General features: G+C 43.4%; 4 protein-coding genes across 4 annotated transcripts in view; 2 read left to right on the forward strand and 2 right to left on the reverse strand.

The window, feature by feature from the left end:
- stard10 (StAR related lipid transfer domain containing 10) overlaps nucleotides 1–1,185 on the reverse strand; it is a 118,693-nt gene extending 117,508 nt beyond the window's left edge. Inside the window, exon 1 of the mRNA XM_080429610.1 lies at nucleotides 1,180–1,185. The gene's annotated coding sequence lies outside the window, so the exon portion shown is untranslated. The remainder of the gene's footprint in view (nucleotides 1–1,179) is intronic.
- Nucleotides 1–26,535, reverse strand: part of ryr1b (ryanodine receptor 1b (skeletal)) — a 135,826-nt gene that overhangs the window by 12,633 nt on the left and 96,658 nt on the right. The window contains exons 85-91 of the mRNA XM_080429605.1: nucleotides 23,028–23,108; nucleotides 22,822–22,910; nucleotides 22,132–22,260; nucleotides 21,311–21,415; nucleotides 4,248–4,329; nucleotides 1,598–2,892; nucleotides 436–551 (exon numbers count right to left, since the gene is read on the reverse strand). Coding sequence (XP_080285731.1) covers nucleotides 436–551; nucleotides 1,598–2,892; nucleotides 4,248–4,329; nucleotides 21,311–21,415; nucleotides 22,132–22,260; nucleotides 22,822–22,910; nucleotides 23,028–23,108 — 1,897 coding nt within the window. The remainder of the gene's footprint in view (nucleotides 1–435; nucleotides 552–1,597; nucleotides 2,893–4,247; nucleotides 4,330–21,310; nucleotides 21,416–22,131; nucleotides 22,261–22,821; nucleotides 22,911–23,027; nucleotides 23,109–26,535) is intronic.
- Nucleotides 6,778–8,901, forward strand: LOC308085183 (solute carrier family 15 member 2-like; the record flags this gene model as incomplete). Its single annotated transcript, XM_080428268.1, has 1 exon — nucleotides 6,778–8,901. One exon carries the CDS (start codon nucleotides 6,778–6,780, stop codon nucleotides 8,899–8,901), a length of 2,124 nt encoding a protein of 707 aa, XP_080284394.1.
- Nucleotides 13,547–15,673, forward strand: LOC308085184 (solute carrier family 15 member 2-like; the record flags this gene model as incomplete). Its single annotated transcript, XM_080428269.1, has 1 exon — nucleotides 13,547–15,673. One exon carries the CDS (start codon nucleotides 13,547–13,549, stop codon nucleotides 15,671–15,673), a length of 2,127 nt encoding a protein of 708 aa, XP_080284395.1.

The raw sequence follows: 26,535 nt of genomic DNA on the forward strand, positions 1-26,535 counted from the left end.
TTATACTTGGAGGAAATCTAAGTATAGGAATTGGCTAATTATTATTAATAATTAATCATAATAATTGCAGCTTGGACAATTACCTCTCTCCCCTCGGGGGAGCGAGACAACGGACATAAAGCTTGTAGTTTTAACTTTAGAACATTTGCAATAGCTCCATAAAACCCAATAAACCAAAACAGTGACAGAAATATAGGTTACAATGCATTCAGCATTGTAACCTATATTTCTGTCACTGTGTACTTTACGTCTAGATTATATACTGTATATTTTATATCAAGTTTGTTACACAGTTTGATTTCTGTCTGGCTTTGAAGCCTGACTTCTCAGAACAGTTTCCAAGAGTCAAGTCAAGAAACACATACTTCAACATGATACCTCATATTGTAGCTCTGGTCCTTCACTTTCATATAATATAAAGATGGGAGAACTTACTCTGCCTTCTCGGCCTCTTGAGGGGGTTCCTCCACCGCCTGGGTCTCTGCTGCTGCTGCTTCTCCTTCCTTTACTTCTCCTTGCTGTCCCTCCTGTCCTTCTGCCGGTCCAGCTAACTATAAAAACACAAGTCATTGTTATTGATCTTCATCCAATAAGAGAGTTGACTGAGCACTGAGATGCTCTGCTTTGCTTTCACACTGTTACACATACCTGGTGCTCACTACAACCACAGTCTTCAACTGTTGGCCACTAATTGGCCACTAAGCAGCTCCACCAGAGCATTTGGGGGTTACGTCTCTCTCTCTCTCTCTCTCTCTCTCTCTCTCTCTCTCTCTCTCTCTCTCTCTCTCTCTCTCTCTCTCTCTCTCTCTCTCTCTCTCTCTCTCTCTCTCTCTCTCTCTCTCTCTCTCTCTCTCTCTCTCTCTCTCTCTCTCTCTCTCTCTCTCTCTCTCTCTCTCTCTCTCTCTCTCTCTCTCTCTCTCTCTCTCTCTCTCTCTCTCTCTCTCTCATATACCATGACTTGGTCGAGTCCCTAGAAGGTAATTTGACGTTCAAGGTAAAAAAAAAATGTCCCGTGAAGGAAGTTTGATTTGTAAAGAGAAACTGAAAGTAAAAGCAAGCACAGTGACGTCTCAGAGCACAGTTTTGAGGTACAATGTTAGTCTCCTCCACCTTCACCTATGATTTCAAATTGAATCCAAAATGGTAACAACTAACCAGTCACAAATAATCTAAAATCTAATTTGATCTTGTCAGAGAGATCGATTTTGATCATCTGATCAACTCATCCAAGAAGGCCAGAAAGAAGCTTGGGAGTTGCATGTGTGTCACCATGCAATCAACTAAAAAGCTGCATGCTGTGGGTAGCGTTAAGTTGGAAATGTAGAATTTTTCAAACTTTTCGGCAAGTACGTACATTAATGCCACAGCCAATAAAAAGGCTGATATCACATCAGGTGACTTTCAGTTGGGTTAGGTACAACAACAACCATCAAATAAATGTACGGCTATGAGCTGATAGCGTTTGAAGTTTGCGCAACTTGCAAATCAACAACCCATATCAAGATGTTATACTAGTAGTAGTTAGACTACAGCTGCTCCAGAATGCACCAGTACAGACAAACACAAGCATACATGGCCACTAAAACATTTGTCTTACCAGTTTTCTCTTGAGCAGGGGAGTGCCCTCTGGTGTTGGGGGCTCTTCAGCTGTTGTCTCACCAAAGTCCCCGAGACCCCCGGGGGTGTCGAAACCAGGCATTCGGCCTCCTTCCCCTTCCTCTCCGTCCTCCTCCTGTTCCTCTCCACCTCCCCCGTCCATTTGTTCCCCTGCTCCGTCCGCGTCTTGCACCTGCTTGGCCCCTGGCTCAGGGGGTAGGTCCCCATGGACCTCATCCTGCGTAGGGTCAGGCATGCTGGCAAGGATCTCGGTCACTGTCATCTTCTTGGCGCTATCCACTAAGCCTCCGCCAAACAGAACCTTCCATATGAGCATGAAGAATCCCTTGCATATGGTGTAGACGAACATCAGGATGCCCATGAGGACTGTGTAGAAGAAGGTAACCAGTCCGACCACCATCTCCTTGATCGTCATCTTCCGTAACTTACGGTAGCGGCGCCGCAAGTTGCGGAAAGTGAACATGTTTAAGAATTCGACCACGCTCTTCAAGAAGTCTGCAAAAGCTGAGCTGGACTCCTCCTTCCCTTCTCCGTTGTCGTCACCCTCTCCACCTTCTTCTGCCCCACCTCCCTCCTCCTCCTCATCGTCCTCCTCTTCCACCTCGCCCTCCGGCTCCGAAATCGATGCAGCAATGTTCATCTCAAAGATGGTGTCCTCACAAAAGTTGACAAACATCTCCATCTTCTCGCTCTCTGCACCCTCGTTGATCACATCAAAGATGAACGCCCGTTTGGACTCTCGGACCTGGGGCATCTCCCACTGGTTGCGGTTGTCCTCGCTGATCTCAAAGTATATACGCTCAATCTTCCTGCTGGCGCCCATTATCTCGATACGTCCTAGGAAGGGACGGAAGTAGTTCAGCACGTTGTCGGCCTGCTCTATGAAGTTCTGTAGGCGGGTGTCGTGGGGGACGTGCTCCGACAGGTTGGTCAGCAACACAGCGATGTTGAAACCGATGTCCTTCGCCGGCTCCTGGAAGCGGTCGGCAAACTCCTCAACGTTGATCATCTCGTTCTCATCTGCCTCTGAACAGGACAGCAGGAACTGGATCTCTCCGGGAGAGTACTGTTTCTGGCTGTCCATGGCCTTGGAGAAGTCCTTTTTGGAGATCAACCCGCGGGGGTCGGTCACGTAGTCGCGGAAGGCGTCGGACGCACAAATGTCTTTGAGCTTGAGGAACATGTCGAAGAACTTGAGGATCATCTCCACGTTGCTGGAGGACTCCACCAGCATGTCCACCATCTGCCTGGCAATGGTACCATTGACAATATTGCCTAAGAGCAATGAGAAGAAAATATATGGACACTAGGGAATAACACAATACACAATATTCCTATGAATTCAATATCACAACACATACGTCTGTGTTACATCAAATGGTATGTGTGTGTGTGTGTGTGTGTGTGTGTGTGTGTGTGTGTGTGTGTGTGTGTGTGTGTGTGTGTGTGTGTGTGTGTGTGTGTGTGTGTGTGTGTGTGTGTGTGTGTGTGTGTGTGTGTGTGCGCGTGCGCGTGTGTGTGCGCGTGCGTGTGGTCGTCCGTCCGCATGTTAACAGTCAATCACTGGCACCGTTCGACCGATCAGCATGATCGACCTGTTATAGTGCCACCAGCAGGCCGATTTTTGGAAAACACATTTTTTGCTATTTTGTCCAAACATCACACAAATCGGTGCACATGTTACACGATCATATTCCATCCTGATTGGCTAACATTGTTATCTAAAATTGTTATCTTTGCAGGAGTGGCTCGTTTTGAACAAAATGGCTCAAATCATGAATCATCCAATTGCTTTGAAAGGCAGAGGAAGAAATGCCATCCTTTTCATATTGGCCTATTATAGCGCCACCAGGAGGCCGATTTTCCGAGGCCGAATAAACACCCTTGGACTTTGACTATTGTCTTATTTCTGCATTTGGGTCCACCAGTTATACTAATCGTGACAAATGTTCTCTCCAGGCTATCTCTCATTAACGTGGCGTGGCACGGGACTCGCCCGTTCGAGTCTCACTGGGAAATGGGAATGGCCTACATGAGACATGAACGCGCACTGCTCGGTATGGGTTAAATAAATTAATATACAAACGTATTCCATTCATGGCGATGTGGTATAATCTGTCATTCATGTAAACTACTAGCCTACAGTACTTGATTGACAAAGATTGTACCGTTACGTAGTTGGGCTTGCAAGTAGGCTTGTGTGTGTGTGTGTGTGTGTGTGTGTGTGTGTGTGTGTGTGTGTGTGTGCGTGTGCGTGTGCGTATGCGTGTATGTGTGACTTGACAGGCAGCAAGGCGAGGCGAGCCGGCAGAACTCTTTCGTATTGGCTTGTCAAGCTTTGTTTGGTCGTATTATGGTTCTTCATGTCGTAAAATCGGGGCTTTTCGAGAATATTTAAGGGCTCCATTGATAAATGAGGGCCATTATGTCTGTAGTCATGACTGAATTCCAAACATTGCTGGCCCACAATAACCTACCTGGACCTGGCGGACACCTGTGCTCCCAGGACCACTTTTTCAAGTTATTAGTTTGAGAATTATTTGTGATGTTATTTTGATATAAATAACTAAATATTTGTGCAAATGCAGTGCTTATTGTAAGTATGGTCCCTATGAGAAGGTCAAGCTTACCTTCAAGGAGAGACAGCAACATTACCACCATGTCTTTCTGTAGGTCCAGCAGTTCCTTGAGCAAACCCAGTTGGCTGGAGTCCTGGAAGAGACAGTCCAAACACCCATAAGGAAGATACACTTACAAGTAGGAACAATTTGCTGTTGGAAGGTTGCGCTTTATTTATAGTCCCGATGGTGTTGCTGACACGAGCAGATCTTCAAGCTACCAACCCGTTGCATCACAACGTGTTGTTAGCTTGAACATTTGTTCTTGTCGGCAAGCAACTGACATAAGGTACTACGGCGTATAAAATGAGGATTTAGCTGCTCCTGTCTGGAAGTCTACTGCTGTAAAAATGAACTGTGTAAAGTTCATACATTCTAAGAGACAAAAAAGTAAGGTATTACGTATTACCTCCGAGTGTGTTCTACTCCACCAAAGATCCTGGGTTTGCATTTTTGAGATACAAAATGTGGATTTTTATTTAAAATGTTTTAACATTGCATGACAAATACCTTAAAACACTGAATGTGATGGACAGCCAGACACAAAGTGGAAACACACAGTAAGGCGGAGACTCAGTAAAAAAACAGGAGTGAAGATTTAACTCTGAGGCCTCCCGTTTACGGGCAGTGACGTTTATCAGCAGCACGATTGTTGGGTTCGGAGGTTTGACCCAGCAGAAGAGAATTGTAATGAAAAAGGACAACCCTCCAAAAGAACACTGACTTCTATTGCATTTCAGTTTACAATTTGATTATGGGTCTGTGGTTCTGGGAAGTACTGGGAAGTCATATTTGTTTGCTGGTTAGATTTGGCTGTATTTAATGTCAAACTTGCACACTGTCAGCAGAATATCACTGACAGGGTGACCATTTCAGCTATCAATATTTGGACATCTCAGCATCGATGGGAGATTTGAAAAAACAGTGCACTGGGTAGGTTTAGGACATGTGCACCAGTGTACCACCCTCAAACTAGAGGCCTACTTGTGTCAGAGTTAAATGAATACCCTGGATTTGAGGAGGAGGACACCATTATTAAAGAAGGGTGGCTCACCCTGCCTTTGCATACTTGTACTGTATGTATGTTAAACATATCACTAAAGACCCCCACAGATTCAGAGCCGGAGATCATCCTAAGCTTTAGAGGGTGGTGGTACATTAAGAGGTATAAATGTGAAGGAGATGATGACCAGAACAGACAGAAGAGCTGCCAGTAAAAAAAAACGTTGTTTCTTTCCAAAACTGGGAGAGAAATATACATGAAAAACAAAGGATGAAAAACAAGAAAAAACTAACTTTTCACCAAAGCAATTATTACAGTATGATTGTGAATTAATCATTTTAACAGGTCCAAAATTGATGTTTTGTTTATCTCTGTAAGATGCCCGACATTGAGTCGATAATGATATTGGTACCACGGGGTATCCTCAGCAATCAGGACTCTCATTGGTGGCCAGTTAGTGTATGGGGACAAATTGCAGAGTTTGATGACACATTACCCTACCATGAACGTTTCATCACTTGACATGACCTAGACTCTGTCTGACTGGTCTCACTCCACTTGACCATGAAATAATGCAGATTGTGCAATGAACTGTAACCACTGGAGGGTGTGTGTGCTTCGAGCAACAGATGTGTTGTGGCGTGGAGGGGGAGGTGTAGTGTCACATCCAGTGGATACATGTTATCTATAGCAACTTTAGTATTATCAGGAGCCTAATAATAAAGAAAAAAACTAAAAGCATTCCAAGGTATGCAATGGGGAAGAAAAAATTAATTTGAAGGCTTAAAATACAAGGAGAGAATAAAGCTGAGGCCATGCATAAAGCTAGGTGATACACTACGAGATAAAGCTATATTTAATGTATTGCGGTGCCTAAAAATGAAGTGACATGGAAGTGAGCGACACAGATTCTTCTTACGCCATTTCGTTGTCCGGGGTCAGCGTGCATCTAACAGGGTCACACACAAGAACCAAAATGTTACCCATAAACATTACCCATTCATTTTGTATTCCTTTTTGCTTTTGATTCCACCTACAGTATAGTAGGTCCTCAAAGGAAAACGAATTGTAGGCTAATAGAAGCCATTTACACCGCAGATTCGGTTTCTTGCATTCATGTTTATTGTTGTTATCCGTAGAATATTTTGGTTGGGCTATTTGTGCTAATAACGCAGATGATCGAACCTAGCAACAATGAGCACTCTGTCCACTTTGGAAGCACTCTGGGCATTAATATGTGATATCCATTTAAAAATGAATATCACATATTATATTATTATTATTATAATTTTATAATGAGTTAATGGCACTCGATTCAGACTGACATCTTACTGAAATATGGCTGACATCTTACTGAAATACGGAGATGACTGACGTCACAGTATTGATGTCGTAATACTTTCGTCATAGATGGACCAGGCTGGTTTATAAATATACAGTACATTTGGAATACCTTCTTTCTGGGACGACGGATGCGACGGATCTGGATGTTTAATCAAGACTTATTGATGCGACAGTAAGAACCTAACAACTGTAGTCATGGCGAAGAAACTATTTGGGACCAATTACCCGCTCAGCACCGTGTTCATAGTGGTGAATGAGTTCTGTGAACGCTTCTCCTACTATGGCATGAAAACGGTGCTGATGCTCTACTTTCTGAGCTACCTGAAATGGAACAGGAACCTCTCCACAGCTGTCTACCATGGCTTCTCCAGCCTCTGTTACTTCACACCTATACTGGGGGCTATCATTGCCGACTCCTGGCTTGGCAAGTTCAAGACTATCATTTACCTATCCATAGTCTATGTCATCGGCCATTTGTTCAAGTCTGTTGGGGCCATTCCCACACTGGGGGACGGGACAACTCACGTTGCACTGTCTGTTTTAGGTCTGATTCTCATTGCTTTTGGCACGGGTGGGATCAAACCATGTGTGGCAGCATTTGGTGGAGACCAGTTTGATGAGGAAAATGTGATTGAAAGGGCTAGGTTTTTCTCTATTTTCTACATGGCGATCAATGCTGGCAGTCTTTTATCAACTGTCATTACGCCAATACTGAGAGGTGATGTGACATGCTTCGGAGGTGACTGCTACGCTCTGGCATTTGGAATTCCTGCAGCTCTAATGATCGTGGCTTTAATTGTTTTCGTTGCTGGCGGTGGGATGTACAAAAAGGATCCTCCTCAGGGAAATGTCTTGCTGGATGTCTGCAAGTGCATTCAGTTTGCCATCAGCAACCGCTGGAAGAGGTCAAAGAATGACCCACAAAGGGAACACTGGCTGGACTGGGCTGAGGAAAAGTACTCGAGCCGTCTGATCACAGAGATAAAGATGATTCTGAACGTTCTTGTCCTCTTCATCCCTTTTCCCATGTTCTGGGCTCTCTTTGATCAGCAAGGTTCACGTTGGACACTCCAAGCCACCAGGATGAACATGGCTTTTGGAGACCATTTCAACCTGAAACCTGACCAAATGCAAATGATCAATCCTCTGCTCATTCTTCTGATGGTGCCCATGTTTGACTTCATCATATACCCCCTCATTGGCTTCTGCAAAATCAAGGTCACACCCCTAAGGAAGATGTCTACTGGTATGATCTTTGCAGCGTTGGCCTTTGGAGTAGCCATGATGGTGGAGGTGAACATTGTGAAAACAATGGTGGAGCCTGCACCTCCAGGGGCATGTCTCCTGCAGGTCTATAACCTGGCAGAGAATGATGTCACTCTAAGGATACCAGAAAGTGACCTGTTTAAACTGCCAATCGGATACCTTCAGGACCCTCCTGAATATGTAACCCTTCCATTAGGGGGACCCATTAAGGAACTGAAAATGGAGGTCACTTTAAATGGCCTCAATGGAACGTCTGAGTGCACTCAGACCTTCACAGCGCAGGAAGCCCACACTCTCATCTTTTATCGTGGAGCCACTGGAGTCTTGTGTGAACTTGTGAAAGACCATACAGAGAAAAGTGCAAGTGGGGACCCTCTTTTGAGGTTCATCAACACACAGTCTGAGGCAGTGACCCTAACTGTTAGAGAGGAGAAGGACTTCCAGGTGCCTGCCAACTATGATCCGTCTCCTTACAAGACCGTGACTAGGAAACGGTATCCAGACGTTAAATGTCACATGGAATCAAAGAGTTGCTCCTCTCTCGACCTCGGCCAGCTAGACTTTGGAGCCACCTACACTGTGCTCCTGTTGGAGAAATCAGGTAAGCTTGAGGCACACAGGATGGAGGATGTGAAGGCCAGCAATGTTCACATTGCGTGGCAGGTCCCCATGTATGTTCTGATAACAGCCGGAGAGGTCATGTTCTCCATCACGGGCCTGGAATTCTCCTACTCACAGGCCCCGGCTAGCATGAAGTCAGTCCTGCAGGCTGGTTATCTGCTCACCATTGCTTTTGGGAACATCATAGTGTTAATCGTGGCAGAAGGGGCAGGTCTGGAACAATGGGTGGAGTTCTTGTTGTTTGCCGTACTCTCGGTGGCTGTGTGCTTCATTTTCTCCATCATGGCCCACTTCTACACCTATGTTGACCCCGACGAGGTCTTCAAGGGCAGCAAGGGGGTATCGGTGAACGAGGAGGAGGACAACATCCCCAAGAAGAACCAAACGGAAGAGGTAGATTTGAACAAAATAGAGGGCAGCAATGAAGTGTAACCATATCAAAACCGTGGTTCGGCTTTTAACAGTTCGTAATGCGAACGCTGTACTTAACTAGGCAGCCATTTTGGAAAAATTGGACGTTGGAAATGAGTTGTAAAGAAGAAGAAGTGTGCTTGTTTTGTTTTGACTTCTAAGTAGCACAACCAGGGCATGAATACAAACAAGACAATGTACAATAATGGCGTTGCCATTGATAAGGACGCCAACCAGGACAAAAAAAAATTAAATCAAAGAATATAAAATATAAAAAAGGATATAAAATGATATAAAATGAGGGGGAAAAAAGTTGTCAAGTCTGCTTATTATTGGTTTTGATTGTTTAACTATCCAGTTTGCTACCAATGCCAGAGAGTAAGTGGGCGAAATACACATCAATAGAAAGAGTGGGAGAAAGAGAGTTGGATTAAAGGAATGTAAAGCTGATTCAAAGGCACTGCAAGGCCCTGTGTCCACTGGGCTTTTTTTTCTCAGCTGAAAACGCCAAGGCGCTCGCCTAAATGCGCTTCCAGGCACCCAACTTGAAAATATTTTAGCTTTCTGCAGGCAGAGAAAAGCACCGTGCATGCACGCAAGTTAAATGCCCAGCGTAATGCCAAGCTGCTGGAGTTTCCAAAAATGCGGCGCTCCGGTTTTAAACAATTAACAACAAGCGCTGCGCCAAGGAAAAAACATCTTGGTAGACACAGGCCTAAGTGTGAAATATCCACATCATACATCCCAGATAATTAACAAGAAATGTAACACTGTTCTGGTCAATAATTCTGATATTCTCAAAGTCAAAACAAGGCAATACAGATTGGTGAGCCTACATACTGTCACGGCCGGCGCGTCCATACAGGCGACCTAGGCGACCGCCTAGAGCGGCAGTTTGGAGAGGCGGAAAAAAGTGTTGGCCAAAAAAAATGAATGCAAGTAAAGCCAGTCAGTACCAAATAAACAGCCATCAGTGCTGCAGTTTTGAGGAAAGAAGGTGAGAAATCCGTGCTATCTTTTGTTATATGTAGCTCTTGATATTTTATGAAGGCAAAAACAAAAGGATCGGGGTAGCTTGCCTAGAGCGGCAATTGCGACTGCACCGGCCCTGCATACTGTAGCCGGTCACATACATCCATAAGTTCTCTTGACCATCTCAGCAAATGTATTGGATCTAATTGTGCTAAAGAACTCAAAGTAATTCAGACTAAATGCACTGAATTAATAAACCATATAATTTGTCCATGCATGTTCAAAGAACTCCAGAGGGATATTGTACCTGTGCCCAATAGGCCCCATGGTTGATGAAAGCACAGTTATTACCTCTGTAACTACAGTATGTTACTTTGGCTTTTTTTTTAAAGAGGCACAGTCTTTTGGGCTTGTTATGATAGACCTGGTCACTTCACTTGTGTTTCTCCTCTTCAGCTCGATCCAAGCTCCATGTGAGAAAATAAGTGAAGGATGACAAAATATTTAAAAGATGCTGTTCTAACTAATGGACCATGTCGCCATCCTGTTCACAGCTGTGGCCATTATACTACACAACCACTGACTATTATTACATTAATGGCTTCTTTTTTTTGTGGATCTCTGTCATCTTGCCCAGATATGGCGACACGACAGGGTGGTTGGTATATGTGAGAATATGAATTCACCATGTGAAAAATATTCACATTAAACCATCACAGAGCAGCAACAAAAAAGGAGGAAAAAACACAAAATGTACTTCCATTGTAAAACAAATTATAAAATTAAACATAATATGTCAAATAATATAAAACGTTGAGAAAAGTGCAAGTTTTCAGCCCATCTCAGCAAATGTATTGGATCTAATTGTGCTAAAGAACTCAAAATAATTCAGACTAAATGCAGTGAATTAATAAACCATGTAATTTCTCCATGTATGTTCAAAGAACTCCAGATGGATATTGGAGGTGCCCAATAGGCCCCATGGTTGATGAAGGCACAGTTATTACCTCTGTAACAGTTTTTCTTTTTTTTAAGAGTCACAGTCTTTTGGGCTTGTTATGATAGACCTGGTCACTTCACTTGTTTCTCCTGCAAAAGCTGGCAACACTGGTTTCAGCCCGATCCAAGCTCCATGTGAGAAAATAAGTGAAGGATGCCAAAATATTTTAAAGATGCCATTCTAACTAATGAACCATGTCACCATCCTGTTCACAGCTTCAGCCATTATAATACACAACCACTGACTATTATTACATTAATGGCTTCTTTTTTTTTGTGGATCTCTGTCATCTTGCCCAGATATGGCGACACGACAGGACGGTTACCTATCAACATTACCCATTCATTTTCTATTCCTTTTTGTTTTTGATTCCACCTACAGTATAGTAGGTCCTCAAAGGAAAACTAATTGTAGGCTAATAGAAGCCATTTACACAGCAGATTCGGTTTCTGGCATTCATGTTTATCCTCCAATAATTAAAAAAAGCTCTGTCTGTCTGTCCCCAAATCTCTTCTGCCCGGTTCTCCTCAGTGGCTGGAGCAATTGATCTGCATTTGCACACGGCCATTGACCATCAGCATGTGCACAGAACACCGACACCCGTTTTTCACTTTCCCCAAATGTACGCTGTTTATTAGCGTTTTTATGTCAATGCCGGAGATTCCGTCGCCATGGTTACAAGCTATGGGATGACTGCTGCCCAACACTACCGTACTGCGCAATGTGCGCATGTATTCAGTTTACTGCTGCTGGCCACAGACTGGGCAGGGAGGGAGTACACTCCATGCGCTCTGTTCACCTAAGTACTCCACAACAATGCATGGACAGGAACATCATTTTCACAACTACTCCAAAAACACATCCCAATGTTCTAATCCAGGTTGTGGGAGGGACGGGTCTGGCCGTGTGTGTGTGTGTGTGTGTGTGTGTGTGTGTGTGTGTGTGTGTGTGTGTGTGTGTGTGTCTGTGACGGCCGTGTGTGAGTGTTATCCGTGAAGGGTCGCGCGCACAACGGCCGTTTGTGTGTTTGTTCGCGACGGGTGTGTGTATGTGTGTTTGAACTGTTTAATTTAGTCCCCCCAGGAATCCGGAGAAAAAGTCTTGATTCCACGGAGAGCAAGTCTTGATTCCACAGAGAGCAATTCTTGATTCCGCGGCTTGATAGTACATTTTCTGCGGACATTGAAAACAACCTAAAATTACCAGTTAAAGCAAAAATAGATTACGTTTTCATAATCAAGTAAAATCCTTTATGAAATAGATACAATTAATTGTTATACCATTCTAAAACACTAAAATACCGTGGAACCTAGTAATAGAGTCAATGTTACTGGTTATAAATAGAGGTGGTCCGATCAGGCCGATAGCAATCACCGATCCAATCATGTGGGAGGGCATTTATATATATATATATATTTTTTTTGTGTATTTATGCATGTAGAATGTATTTTTAGCATTTATTTTGTAGCAATAAAAGACAATATGTCTCAAAATGCTGCCTTACAGTTGAATTATTGTCGACTAAAGAAATATGAATTAGAAAAACTAAGACAAATACTGACAATGCCTCTGAACATTGGCGTGCAGTTATTGCACAAAGCCAAAGTGCAACAATAATACTAGGCTTGTCGTTCAGAATGGGAAATAATAAAGTGCAATTTTTGAGGAGAAATGGCACTTAGAAGTCAGTTTCAGTTTAACCTGAGGGAGAGGGTCCCTCTACAGGGAATTACTTGATATCTAGGCTACAGAAAACATTCAGTTGGATATTAAACACACAGACACAAGAATTACAGCTGCCATTAATTAGTGCTGTTGATTGCCTAGTGGTCAAATCAGGGTCAACAAGCCATCATTAACTTGCTTTGAAATGTAGCTGTAGTTGTTCTGCTCTCTCTCTCTCTCTCTCTCTCTCTCTCTCTCTCTCTCTCTCTCTCTCTCTCTCTCTCTCTCTCTCTCTCTCTCTCTCTCTCTCTCTCTCTCTCTCTCTCTCTCTCTCTCTCTCTCTCTCTCTCTCTCTCTCTCTCTCTCTCTCTCTCTCTCTCTCTCTCTCTCTCTCTCTCTGCGTGCGTGAGAGGGGGGAGGGGGGAGGGGGAGTTAGCAGCAGGCGTACTGCCCTGAGACAGTTGGCGGTGTTTTACAGAGATTCTTCTTGTTTTCTGCACTAAGCCTTGTATTCCGCGGGCGGCTTTGAAATCCACGGACAACCTTGAGATCTGCGATAATTTCCGCGATCGCGGAATCGCGTTTTCCTGGGGGGACTAGTTTATGAGCGGGTGTTTGTGTGTCACTTTCCATGCCTGATATACTGTCTGTGCAAAGCGCATAACCCACACTGCACATACTTTGGGTGCTCATATCCCCGGACGGGTATGGTTTAGTTTGTTTTGTACTAATAACGCAGATGATCGAACCTAGCAACAATGAGTCCTGTCCTGTCCACTTTATATTATAAATAATAATTATTATAATTCTATAATCAGTTAATGGCACTCGATTCAGACTGACATCTTACTGAAATATGGAGATGGCTGACGTCACAGTATTGATGTCGTAGTACCTTCGTCATAGATGGACCAGGCTGGTTTATAAATATACAGTACATCACCTTCTATCTGAGACGACGGATGCGATGGATTTTGATGTTTAATCAAGACTTATTGATGCGACAGTAAGAACCTAACAACTGTAGTCATGGCGAAGAAACTATTTGGGACCAATTACCCGCTCAGCACCGTGTTCATAGTGGTGAATGAGTTCTGTGAACGCTTCTCCTACTATGGCATGAAAACGGTGCTGATGCTCTACTTTCTGAGCTACCTGAAATGGAACAGGAACCTCTCCACAGCTGTCTACCATGGCTTCTCCAGCCTCTGTTACTTCACACCTATACTGGGGGCTATCATTGCCGACTCCTGGCTTGGCAAGTTCAAGACTATCATTTACCTATCCATAGTCTATGTCATCGGCCATTTGTTCAAGTCTGTTGGGGCCATTCCCACACTGGGGGACGGGACAACTCACGTTGCACTGTCCGTTTTAGGTCTGATTCTCATTGCTTTTGGCACGGGTGGGATCAAACCATGTGTGGCAGCATTTGGAGGAGACCAGTTTGATGAGGAAAATGTGATTGAAAGGGCTAGGTTTTTCTCTATTTTCTACATGGCGATCAATGCTGGCAGTCTTTTATCAACTGTCATTACACCAATACTGAGAGGTGATGTGACATGCTTCGGAGGTGACTGCTACGCTCTGGCATTTGGAATTCCTGCAGCTCTAATGATCGTGGCTTTAGTTGTTTTCGTTGCTGGCGGTGGGATGTACAAAAAGGATCCTCCTCAGGGAAATGTCTTGCTGGATGTCTGCAAGTGCATTCAGTTTGCCATCAGCAACCGCTGGAAGAGGTCAAAGAATGACCCACAAAGGGAACACTGGCTGGACTGGGCTGAGGAAAAGTACTCGAGCCGTCTGATCACAGAGATAAAGATGATTCTGAACGTTCTTGTCCTCTTCATCCCTTTTCCCATGTTCTGGGCTCTCTTTGATCAGCAAGGTTCACGTTGGACACTCCAAGCCACCAGGATGAACATGGCGTTTGGAGACCATTTCAACCTGAAACCTGACCAAATGCAAATGATCAATCCTCTGCTCATTCTTCTGATGGTGCCCATGTTTGACTTCATCATATACCCCCTCATTGGCTTCTGCAAAATCAAGGTCACACCCCTAAGGAAGATGTCTACTGGTATGATCTTTGCAGCGTTGGCCTTTGGAGTAGCCATGATGGTGGAGGTGAACGTTGTGAAAACAATGGTGGAGCCTGCACCTCCAGGGGCATGTCTCCTGCAGGTCTATAACCTGGCAGAGAATGATGTCACTCTAAGGATACCAGAAAGTGACCTGTTTAAACTGCCAATCGGATACCTTCAGGACCCTCCTGAATATGTAACCCTTCCATTAGGGGGACCCATTAAGGAACTGAAAATGGAGGTCACTTTAAATGGCCTCAATGGAACGTCTGAGTGCACTCAGACCTTCACAGCGCAGGAAGCCCACACTCTCATCTTATATCGTGGAGCCACTGGAGTCTTGTGTGAACTTGTGAAAGACCATACAGAGAAAAGTGCAAGTGGGGACCCTCTTTTGAGGTTCATCAACACACAGTCTGAGGCAGTGACCCTAACTGTTAGAGAGGAGAAGGACTTCCAGGTGCCTGCCAACTATGATCCGTCTCCTTACAAGACCGTGACTAGGAAACGGTATCCAGACGTTAAATGTCACATGGAATCAAAGAGTTGCTCCTCTCTTGACCTCGGCCAGCTAGACTTTGGAGCCACCTACACTGTGCTCCTGTTGGAGAAATCAGGTAAGCTTGAGGCGCACAGGATGGAGGATGTGAAGGCCAGCAATGTTCACATTGCGTGGCAGGTCCCCATGTATGTTCTGATAACAGCCGGAGAGGTCATGTTTTCCATCACAGGCCTGGAATTCTCCTACTCACAGGCCCCGGCTAGCATGAAGTCAGTCCTGCAGGCTGGTTATCTGCTCACCATTGCCTTTGGGAACATCATAGTGCTAATCGTGGCAGAAGGGGCAGGTCTGGAACAGTGGGTGGAGTTCTTGTTGTTTGCCATACTCTCGGTGGCCGTGTGCTTCATTTTCTCCATCATGGCCCACTTCTACACCTATGTTGACCCCGACGAGGTCTTCAAGGGCAGCAAGGGGGTATTGGGGAACGAGGAGGAGGAGGACGCCACCCCCAAGAAGAACCAAACAGAAGAGGTTGATTTGAACAAAATAGAGGGCAGCAAAGAAGTGTAACCATATCAAAACCGTGGTTCGGCTTTTAATCATTCGTGTTGCGAATGCTGTACTTTAGTGTCAGCCATTTTGGACACAAGTGCGTTTGTCTTGTTTTGACTTCTAAGTAGCACAACCAGGGCATGAACACAAACAAGACAAAGTACAATAATGGCGTTGCCATTGATAAGGACGCCAACCAGGATAAAAAATATAAAATTAAAGAAAATAAAATATAAAAAAAGAGTATAAAAGAATATAAAACGAGAGGGAAAAAAGTTGTCAAGTCCGCTCATTACTGGTTTTGAGATTGTTTAACTATCCAGTTTGCTACCAATGCCAGGGAGTAAGTGGGCGAAATATACCAAAGATATAAAGAGTGGGAGAGAGAGAGCTGGATTAAAGGAATGTAAACGATTCAAAGGCACTGTAAGGCCCTGTGTCAACTGGGATTTTTTCCTCAGCTGAATACGCCAATATTGGTAGACACGGGGCCTAAGTGTGAAATATCCACATCATGCATCCCAGATAAACATACAAGAAATGTAACACTGTTCTGGTCAATAAGGCTTATAGTCTCAAAGCCAAAACAAGACAATACAGATTGGTGAGCGTACATACTGTAGCCTGTCACATACATCCATAAGTTCTCTTGACCATCTCAGCAAATGTATTGGATCTAATTGTGCTAAAGAATTCAAACCAAATGCACTGAATCAATAAACCATATAATTTGTCCATGCATGTTCAAAGAACTCCAGAGGGATATTGGACCTGTGCCCAATAGGCCCCATGGTTGATGAAAGCAGTTATTACCTCTAACTATGTTACTTTGGCTTCTTCTTTTTTTAAGAGTCAGTCTTTTGGGCTTGTTGATAGACCTGGTCACTTCACTTGTTTCTCCTGCAAAAGCTGGCAACACTGGTTTCAGCCCAATCCAAGCTCCATGTGAGAAAATAAGTGAAGGATGACAAAATATTTAAAAGATGCTGTTCTATCTAATGGACCATGTCACCATCCAGCTTCAGCCATTATAGTACACAACCACTGACTAGTACATTAATGGCTTCTTTTTTTTTGTGGATCTCAGATATGGCGACACGACAGGGTGGTCGGTGTATGTGAGAAATGACAATATGAATTCACCAAATGTGAAAAATATTCACATTAAACCATAACAGAGCAGCAACAAAAAAAGAGGAAAAAACATAAAATGTACTTCCATTATAAAACAAATGATAAAATGTAACGTTGATGTAAGTTTTCAGCCCATCTCAGCAAATGTATTGGATCTGATTGTGCTAAAGAACTAAAAAATAATTCAGACCAAATGCACTGGATTAATAAACCATGTAATTTCTCCATTTATGTTCAAAGAACTCCAGATGGATATTGGAGGTGCCCAATAGGCCCCATGGTTGATGAAAGCCTAGTTATTACTAGTCTGTAACTATTTTTTTTTTTTTTAAAGAGTCACAGTATTTTTTGGGCTTGTTATGATAGACCTGGTCACTTCACTTGTTTCTCCTGCAAAAGCTGGAAACACTGGTTTCAGCCCGATCCAAGCTCCATGTGAGAAAATAAGTGAAGGATGCCAAAGTATGTATTTTTGGGCTTTTTTTTGTGGATCTCTCATCTTGCCATGATATGGTGACACAGCGGGGGCGGTCGGTGTATGTGAGATTATGAATTCACCAAATGTGAAAATTATTCCATAACAGAGCAGCAAGAAAAAAAGAGTAAAAAACACAAAATCTCCTTCCAGCATAAAATAATTTATAAAATTAAACTTAATACGTCAAAATAATAAAAAAACGTTTTCAGTAGGGCAACAAGCTCCATGTGAAAAATAAGTGAAGAATGCCAGCCAGGGGGGGAAAAAAACAGGGTCAAATAACAGCATGGCAGCATGTAGGACTTCATGTGGTCAGTCTGTGACAGCAGTCACCTATGACAAATCTAAGGCCTTAAAACTCCATGCTTGGGCAAGGTTAGACTGTCACATCCCCGTACAGCCTTGTGTCTTTGTGACCACAGTGAAGAAATCCAGACAGAGTTGTTCCAATCCTCAATCCACTCTGGATTATCTCATCAATGTCTCATCAACATCTCTTGTACACCACAGTGTAACCTGTGGTGTTGATTTGCATAAATTATTGGCCTGAACCCAGCCTGAGCCTGTAAATTGTTGGCCTGAACTCAACGATCCACAGATAACTGGTGCCAAAGCTCCAGACCAGGGACGTGCAGACGGATTTGGAGAGGCAGGGGCTGGAATTTCAAAAGGGCACGTCTATTGGATTTCTTTAACGAACAATTACCATACTTTTAGGCCCAAAAACCCGAAAACCCAAAAGCTATCATTGCGTGCGTAATGTCCTTAAAGTCACGCATCCAACAAGCTTTGAACTGAGCAGATTGGACCTTCCGTTCCAGGGATAATGGCCAAAACATCTTGAAAGCGGCAACTTTTGCTGGTTTTCGATCGCAGTTGAAACGTATTTTTGTTTTGTTTTTCTTCTTTTTTTTTCAGTCTGGAGAGGGCACTTTTTTACCGACGGGTAAAAGTGCAGGGGCTCAAGCCCCCTTTCCTGTCTATCTGCGCACGTGCATGCTCCAGACCTTTGGCGACAGACCAACTCTGTCTGGATTTTTGCCTGTAGTCACATAACCCACTACTCCCTTCAACATGAACCATGCCATACCTGACAGAGCACAGGCACAACAAAGACAATGAGGGCTGTACAGGAGCGTCAACAGTCAGATCTGTAAGCTTGTCGCTACTTTTTATATTTTTGTATGGCGCTGTAGTATGATCAAGTACGGCGTTAGCGACGATATGTAACTGATGTCATACAGTAGATTGGCCACAGGAAGTCCAAGATCCACATGAAGCCATTCCATTACTGGACCCTGTCTTTTTTTTCCTGGCTGTCATCCTTCACTTATTTTTCACATGGAGCTTGGATCGGGCTGAAACCTTGACCTTGTCTTTTTTCTTTTTCACTTTTTATTTTCTTTGAAATATTTAACTTTAATAAAAATAATAAAAAAGAATTGCTCAGCCTGGTGCGAGCCCCACTGAATATTAACACATTTAGTGCCAAAAACGACTAGTCGTTTTTTCAAATCCATCCTTTTTTTTCACAAGGGGCGCTCTCACGCAACTTAGGAATGATCCTAGGACCCTGTAAAATGGAATGGACGGATGTGAATCCAGTCCAAAATGATAGGATCTTGAGAAAAAGTTTTTTTTTTACAGTGGTGAAAACAAGCCATTTTCGATGCGCGATCACTCTGCAATGGCGGATCGCGCTAGAAATATTATTGTTCCAGTCGTTAGACAGGACCCTCGACCATCGCCCAGACACCCTTTGTTTACACCCGGGTCCTCGTGGAGGCTTCTAAAGCTCTGAAAACATCGCCGTAAACGGTAAGAAACGCTGGCACTGGATGTATCCTGTTTTAAAAAACCTGTATGTATGTATAAAAGGTGTGAAAAATTATGAGTGGAGGTGCTATGCTTGTTATGTTAGTGCACAAGAAATGTTACACCCACAACACTTACATCATCCTACTATAATTCTACAAAGCTCTGTAGCGGTGAGGCCAAAAGTTGTTCTGTCCGGTTCTCCTCGGTGGCTGGAGCAATTGATCTGAATTTGCACACAGCCATTGACCATTACCATGTGCACGGAACAGCGAAGCCCGTTTTTCGATTTCACCAAATCTCAGCTGTTTATTAGCGTTTTTGTGTAAAACAATGTCGCCATGGTTACGGCTGCCCAGCTGTGGGATGGCCCCGCGAGCTAGGGGATGAACTGCCTCCCGGGTTGCCAGATCATGTGCACATATCCCCCCACGGGTATGGACTAGTTGTTATAATTCTGGAACCCATTTTTGTACAAAAGATAATTAAAGTTTTCCCCCCAAGTACTGACTGCCACACTGGTAATAGACTCTCTTGTTTTTTCATAACTTTTCTATGATTGACTTATGATGATTTGATTTATGGGAGAAACCACAGTCAAAACTGTGTAAACTTGCTCCAATTAAAGTTCATTGACTGTCATCAAGCTGGCTTGGAGGTGTGTCTGTTCGGCAGCCAGTGTTGCAGGCTGTATATTATCTGTATTTCAAAATGTTATGGTAATTGTTTTGTGAATCATTTGATGCCTTGAAATGCATTTCAAGTTTGTTCAGAAAATATGTAATTGTGTAGTTACAGTAGTCTAACTCATGGGCAATGGTTAGCCTTGTTTGAGTTTATGATGATGCCAATTACTAATTGTGGGTGGGTCTCACCTGTTATATAAGGGAGGCTGGAATTGTTGAGCTCAAAATGCTCAGAGTGGAAAATGCTCAGTTTGCTTGAGACTAACAGGTAGACAACACCAGGGGAGAGCTGCCAGGGCCTCTGGGAAAGAGGCATTGCCTGTAACAGTACAGTATCTTAGTTCTTGTTTCTTTTTTTGTTTAGTTATCAAGTGTTTATTTCTTACTTTCTGTTTTTGAAAGTGTATTTTTGGCCAGTATTATTTATTTTTTAAGTATTATGTTCAGACCTGGACTGTAAAAATCTTGCATGGGACTGTTTTATTAGTTTTTGGGGTTAAATAAAATACGGAAAATCTACATTCTTGGACTTGGTCAATTCTTGGAGCCTTGACCATCCAGCCAACTGTTATAATAACAGTAGAGAAGCAGAGAAGCAAAACTACAGCAATTCATGTAATATAATATGTTGAAACTCACCACCTTGCTTTAGTTTGGGATTAGATTTAGACATGACACTTCACTGTCTAGGCATTACAACTACAATTATAAGTGCATTACCCAAAGTAGCAGTAGTGGCTCAGAGCCTCTGCCTGATGACCAAAAAACCTAATATCTTAAGATATTGGCTTTCCACGCAGGAGACCCAAGTTCAAATCCCGGGCGTTACACCTGTTCTAGGTGGAAATTTTACAGAATACTGTACCTAGCCAGGGTGACAGGAATACAAACATGCATTGCACAACATGTGTTGTGTAGAAGTGTTGTATTTTTTATAGAAGATTGTTATAAGATTAGAGTCACAAGCCAGCGGCTCTCGGTTATCTTAAGCAAGTGATTAAAGAGGCAATATTTACACAAAACACATTACTATGGAAAGAAAGAAAGAGAAAACTGACCAAAAGAATTATGCAGAATTATAAAGTGTACAAAGAAAAAAGGAGATAAATGTTTCTACCATGAAGACTCACATCCACTTTGTTCAATTATAATTGCATTACTTGAAAAAGAAACTAAACAGTTATTGGGACAATTCCATGAAATAAAATAAGAATCAAATAAATACATGCTTTACTCTGCGAGGAACACGAGAACAACAAAGCGCACAATTAGATTAAATAATGTATTCAATCTAATTCATTCAAATTGGATAATTGTATGATGAGTCCATTAAACATTAATGTTTATAGAGGAAAGAACAAGAACCTTTGTTTTATACTAAATTAATTCCTGTGAGTTTGACTCTTGGAGAATTGTAATGCATCACCTCACACCGTACGAACAATCTACCATATTGCCCTAGTATGTGTATATATCCGCTACATAGCAACCACATCATACAGTGTGTGATACATAGGTAGGAATGTACGTCACAAGTCTTACCTGAGCCAGTTTCATCATCAAGTGAGCGAAGACGTGCAGGAATCCCACCACAGCGTCCCACAATCTGCTGTGAGCCAGTGACTGCTGGTTCCCTGTGCATGGACCCTGGCAGAGAGAGAGAGAGAGAGAGAGAGAGAGAGCAATTAAATATAGCAGTGATCACTGTTTCAGTCAGTTCTGTTGGCATAACCACTCTCTTTAAAAAAACAAAAGTGTATGTATGTGACTTCAGATTACCTCCCCATCTTCCAATTCATCCTACATCAATTGAGGACTACCAGCCCCCTTTTTCAGTATAGTATTTATGTCACAGTACGATCGGAGAACCAGTCAGATTGAAGAAGGTGCACTCGGTTTCACCGATGGAGGCGTGCCGCCTGCAGGTGACTTGAGCCCCGGGAGGCACCGCCGAGCGAGCTAAAGCGAGCGAGTTGCCGTGCCGAGCTTTGCCAAGCCGTACCGAGCTTTGTGAAGAACTCGAAGAAAACAAGCACTCCTTTTTCAATCTGACTGGTTCTTCAATCATACAGTAACATATACTGTACACCCACTCCAGGGACAGAGGAGGGCCGTGTATAGGCATTGTAGGGTGGTTTTAGTTGACAAGCAGCTCATTTGCTTCTTCTTTTTTTTACATAAATGAATAAATAACTTTAATGGATGGTATGTGCGGCAAACAACTTCAAATACATGTTTATTTCTTATTTTTTTTACATGTTGACAAGGAGTATAATATGGGATCTTTCAAAAACACAATTAACTGAGGGGTTATGAAATTAGCCAATCCAAAATGTCCATGTACCTGAGCATAGCTCCCTTACCTGGATGTACTCTGTCAAGCTGTTGAAGACCTGCTTCGCCACGGTCATGGCCTTGGAGAAGTTCCTCTTGCCCGGCTCGTCGATGATGTCTTTCCCCGAGTAGTACCAGTAGAAGTCACTGATAGACTCCTACAGACAGGGGTAAGGAAGAATCATGACACAAGATGACAGAGTATGGCAGAGGACAGGACACAAAGGAACAATTTTGTGGCATCAATTCCTTCCACCAGGAACAAAGAATGCATGTTCTTTGTTCTTTGTTGATGCTTTTAATCCATTCAATCGCAACTGTGTCATTTTAGATTTTACCTACAGTATAGCCATTATTTTATACTTTGGCTATTAAGAAATAGCAGATACAAGCTCTGTGTCGCGCTACGAGCTTGTAGATCTGCTATCTGCTAAATCATGATTTTTTTTGCAAATCTTTGAATATATATATTTTTAAGCGAACATTTGTAACTCAAATCTTTGCTTCTGGGGGGGGTCCCTGGAAAAAATATTTTGAGATGGGCGGTCCGCAACCAAATACATTTCATTTTGGGTGGCCTTTGACATGAAAAGAGTTTGAGAATCACTGATATTATAGCAAGTAAAAAAATAAAATAAAATAAAAATCTAAAATGACACAGTATGCGTTCCCGCATTGAATGGGTTAAGCAAGAATCAGTGTGTGAGCAGCAGTGTCACCTGCAGACGAAGCAGGTAGTCCACGGTGCAGATGATGACGTTGATAGTAGTGGTGCTTCCGGTCTGAGTCCTCAGGTAATTCTGGAAATCTGGAAGTGCACAAACGGAAACGGTCAGTAATACTCCAGGAATGGAATAAAGCAACGGCCCGTTTTAGCATAAGGTTATAAAGCTTAATTAGGGTATAGATATTTGTCGTCACTCACCGTTATTGTGACCCTCGCAAAGTAGCTGCAGGAAGCGGAAGAGGTCGCAGGTGAAGTCATCGTCCGACATCACTTTCTCGTCTGGGGCAGAGGGGGCGTGCGAGATGGATGTTAAATGTGGGATTAGCTTTTTTACAGTGCAATGTGTTTGGTGTGCTGAGAGGCTGTGAAGAGCACAGTATACCATTGGCTTTCAAAGTGGGGTCCGGGGACCCCCAGGGGTCCTTGGGGAGGTTCCAGGGGGTCCCCAGCAAAATTAATGAATATAGCATCATAATCATTTTAACCACTTTAACCATTATTTTACACTTTGGCTATTCAAAAATAGCAGATCTACAAGCTCACAGCGAGCTTGTACATATGCTATTTAAAAAAAAACATAAATCTTCTCTTTTGGGGGGGGGTCCCTGGCACAAAACCTGGGGGTCCGCAGCCAAATACATATCAATTTGGGGATCCTTGACATGAAAAAGTTTGAGAAGCACTGCAGTATACAATAGTGGTTCTCAACACCAGTCCTGTCTGTGGACCCAGACTGCTGCTAAGCCTCTATTCTGGAAACATATGTACTAACGCAGCGATTTCCAACCTGTGGGCCGGGGGCCCACTGGTGGGACCGCGAGGACATTGTAAGTGGGCCTCCAAGTAATTGGCAAAACACTAAGATCTTATTAATATAACATGAATTTAAAAAAAGAAAAATGTAAAAAATATATATATATAGTAAAAAACTTGAAAAACTTGTTTTCATTGTCATACCAATAAAAAGGAAAATGTTAGTTCCATTGATCCTAAACCGGAACACAATCAATTGATTGATCATTAAAATAAATATACTCTGAAAATGCACGCGGCCCACCCATCTGACTACTTAACATGGCAGCCAAATGGCTACCGTGTTAAGTGTCGTTAAGTAACTCATTCAATCCGGGAACGCAACTCTGTCACTTTAGATTTCTTTAGCTATTAAAAATTAGCAGATATACAAGCTCATAGCGCAGCACCGAGTGACGCGCTATGATCTTGTAGAAAATGTGTGTAAATCTTTGTAACATTTGCAAACATTTGTAAAATATTTTGTTCCACGGACCCCCCCAGAAGCAAAGATTTGAGTTACAAACGTTTGCTTTAAGATTATATAATATTCAAAGATTTGCACACATTTTCACAATTTCTTTTCAAAAAGCTGAGATGTTCAAGTGGGCCCTGATCCAGAAAAGGTTGGGAGCCGCTGGTCTAATGGAAGCCAGCAGAAGCCTTGGTCCTTCACGGATTAGAATTTGTAGGGATAAAGAAAATCTATACAGAAGGATTAGGTTTGTAAATGGAAAATGCCAGCGTCTTTTACTTTTTACGGTGCATCTGTGTGTATTCCTCTTCTAATGTGATTCTTTCCATGACCCTGTCAGAGTACCTCGTGACCCACGCCATGTATGGGTCCAGACCCACTGGTTGAGAACCACACTATTCTACATGTACTGTATGAATGTAGCTGAATGATGATTGGGAGAATCTGATACACTGGCATGTTCCTTTACTGGACGGGGGGGTGGGGCGGGCCTACCTGTATCACCTGTGTGGTGATGTAATGGTTCAGGTGAAACAGTTAGCATGTTTGTGTGTGTGTGTGTGTGTGTGTGTGTGTGTGTGTGTGTGTGTGTGTGTGTGTGTGTGTGTGTGTGTGTGTGTGTGTGTGTGTGTGTGTGTGTGTGTGTGTGTGTGTGTGTGTGTGTGTGTATGCAAAAATGTAAGTACCGTCAACTCATACCACACCACTGATAAGCCCCTTGTTAGCATGCGTTAGTACAACAAAACAAAACAAAAAAGAAATATCAACACAACACAGAGGACGTCTTGTTTGTCCGTCCACTCGAAAGGAGACGGCGGATAGATTCTGAACCCCCTCTCAGAACTGTACAATACTTACCTGACTGACACACCGGCTGCCCACGCAGAGATAGAGTGACAGACACAAAAGACTTCACAGTCCACAAAATACTACAATGACTGAATGGACTGAAGACACATATAAATGAATGGACAAAGAGACATATATAATGACTAGCTAGGACATACAGAGATGATGAGCCATGAGGACAGCTTTTGTTTCTCTACGTGTTTTTTTCTTATGGCCACAATGTCATCCAGGACAGATCTACTGAACTCCACTAACTCTGGTTCAATATGTGTGTGGGTGCTGAGGAGGGCAGAAATGGATGGATGGAAAGATGGATGGATGGATGGTTGATGGATGGATGGAGGGGGTGGCAGTTACAAGAGCGGCCACTTGGGAATCGGAAGGTGTGTGACTGTCTGTGTGTGTGAATGGGTGAATGAATGTTATGCACATTGAAAAGCACTTTGGATAAAGGCGCTGCACAGTTTACCATTTAGGGAGGGCTTGGCGGACGGACGGACGGAGGGATGGGAGGGATTGATGGGTGGGAAGAGACATCAGGAGATCCAATTTACGTTTAAAGCAAGTGTTATGGGTTATGATGTAGGAACACATTCGGTATGTGAATGTACTGAGGAAGCTCACAGGGGATTCAGTCAGTATGTGAAGGAAGGGCGAAAGCTCAGCGATGATTAAATCAGAATGTGAATGTACTGGAGAAGCTCAGCGATGATTAAATCAGAATGTGAATGTACTGGAGAAGCTCAGCGATGATTAAATCAGAATGTGAATGTACTGGAGAAGCTCAGAGTGGATTCAATCAGAATGTGAATGTACTGGAGAAGCTCACAGCGCATTCAATCAGCATGTGAAGGTGGAGGGAAAGCTCAGAGACGCTTCAGTCAGTAGTAAAGGGGAAGCTCAGAGGGGATTCAGTAAAGACAGAAAACAAGTCAAAACTATTTTCTTGACATCATAACTCAACCAAGCCGCTCGATAGTCCTTGCAAATGACAGTCAAAGCAAACATTAGTAGGTGAGCTTCAGTAATAAATGCTGTTGCTGATGCTGGTACTTTAAACCTGAGGATACAATGATTAGAGTGAACACAGGAAATAGGCGATAGAGACACAACAGTGGCATATTAGCAGGGAAGGAAAAGTGTAAGGATTAGTGTGGCAATTCAACCACAATTTGTTAACCTCCTCAACGCATTCTCACTCCCAAGACGGCAAACGGGTGACAGCTTGGGACGGATGACCCCACGGGGTCAGTCACATGTTGACCCCGTGGACCTGAGTTACGATTCTATCCCTGTCGGGACATATCTCCAACGGCGCTGAGTCGGCTGAAGCGGACTTCGCAACGCTCGGCGCGGCAGCTCGCTCGCCTAGCGGCTCGCTCGCCGGTGCCTCTCGTGGCAAACGGTTCTTTAGCGGAGCCGTCACGCTTTTAGTCTTGGGTTTGAGAGCGGCACTTCCGCATTCCTGGAGAGCGGAAGGGGGACGTCGTCAGATGACCCCCAGGGGAGCCCTGTTCCGTCAAACGTTTGATCACATTTGTCCCAAGAAGTCACTATAGGCCGTTTTGGGAGTGAGAGTGTGTTGACCTC

This window comes from Gymnoscopelus braueri, assembly GCF_963280865.1.
Source record: "Gymnoscopelus braueri genome assembly, chromosome: 5".
Taxonomy (NCBI): Eukaryota; Metazoa; Chordata; class Actinopteri; order Myctophiformes; family Myctophidae; genus Gymnoscopelus; species Gymnoscopelus braueri.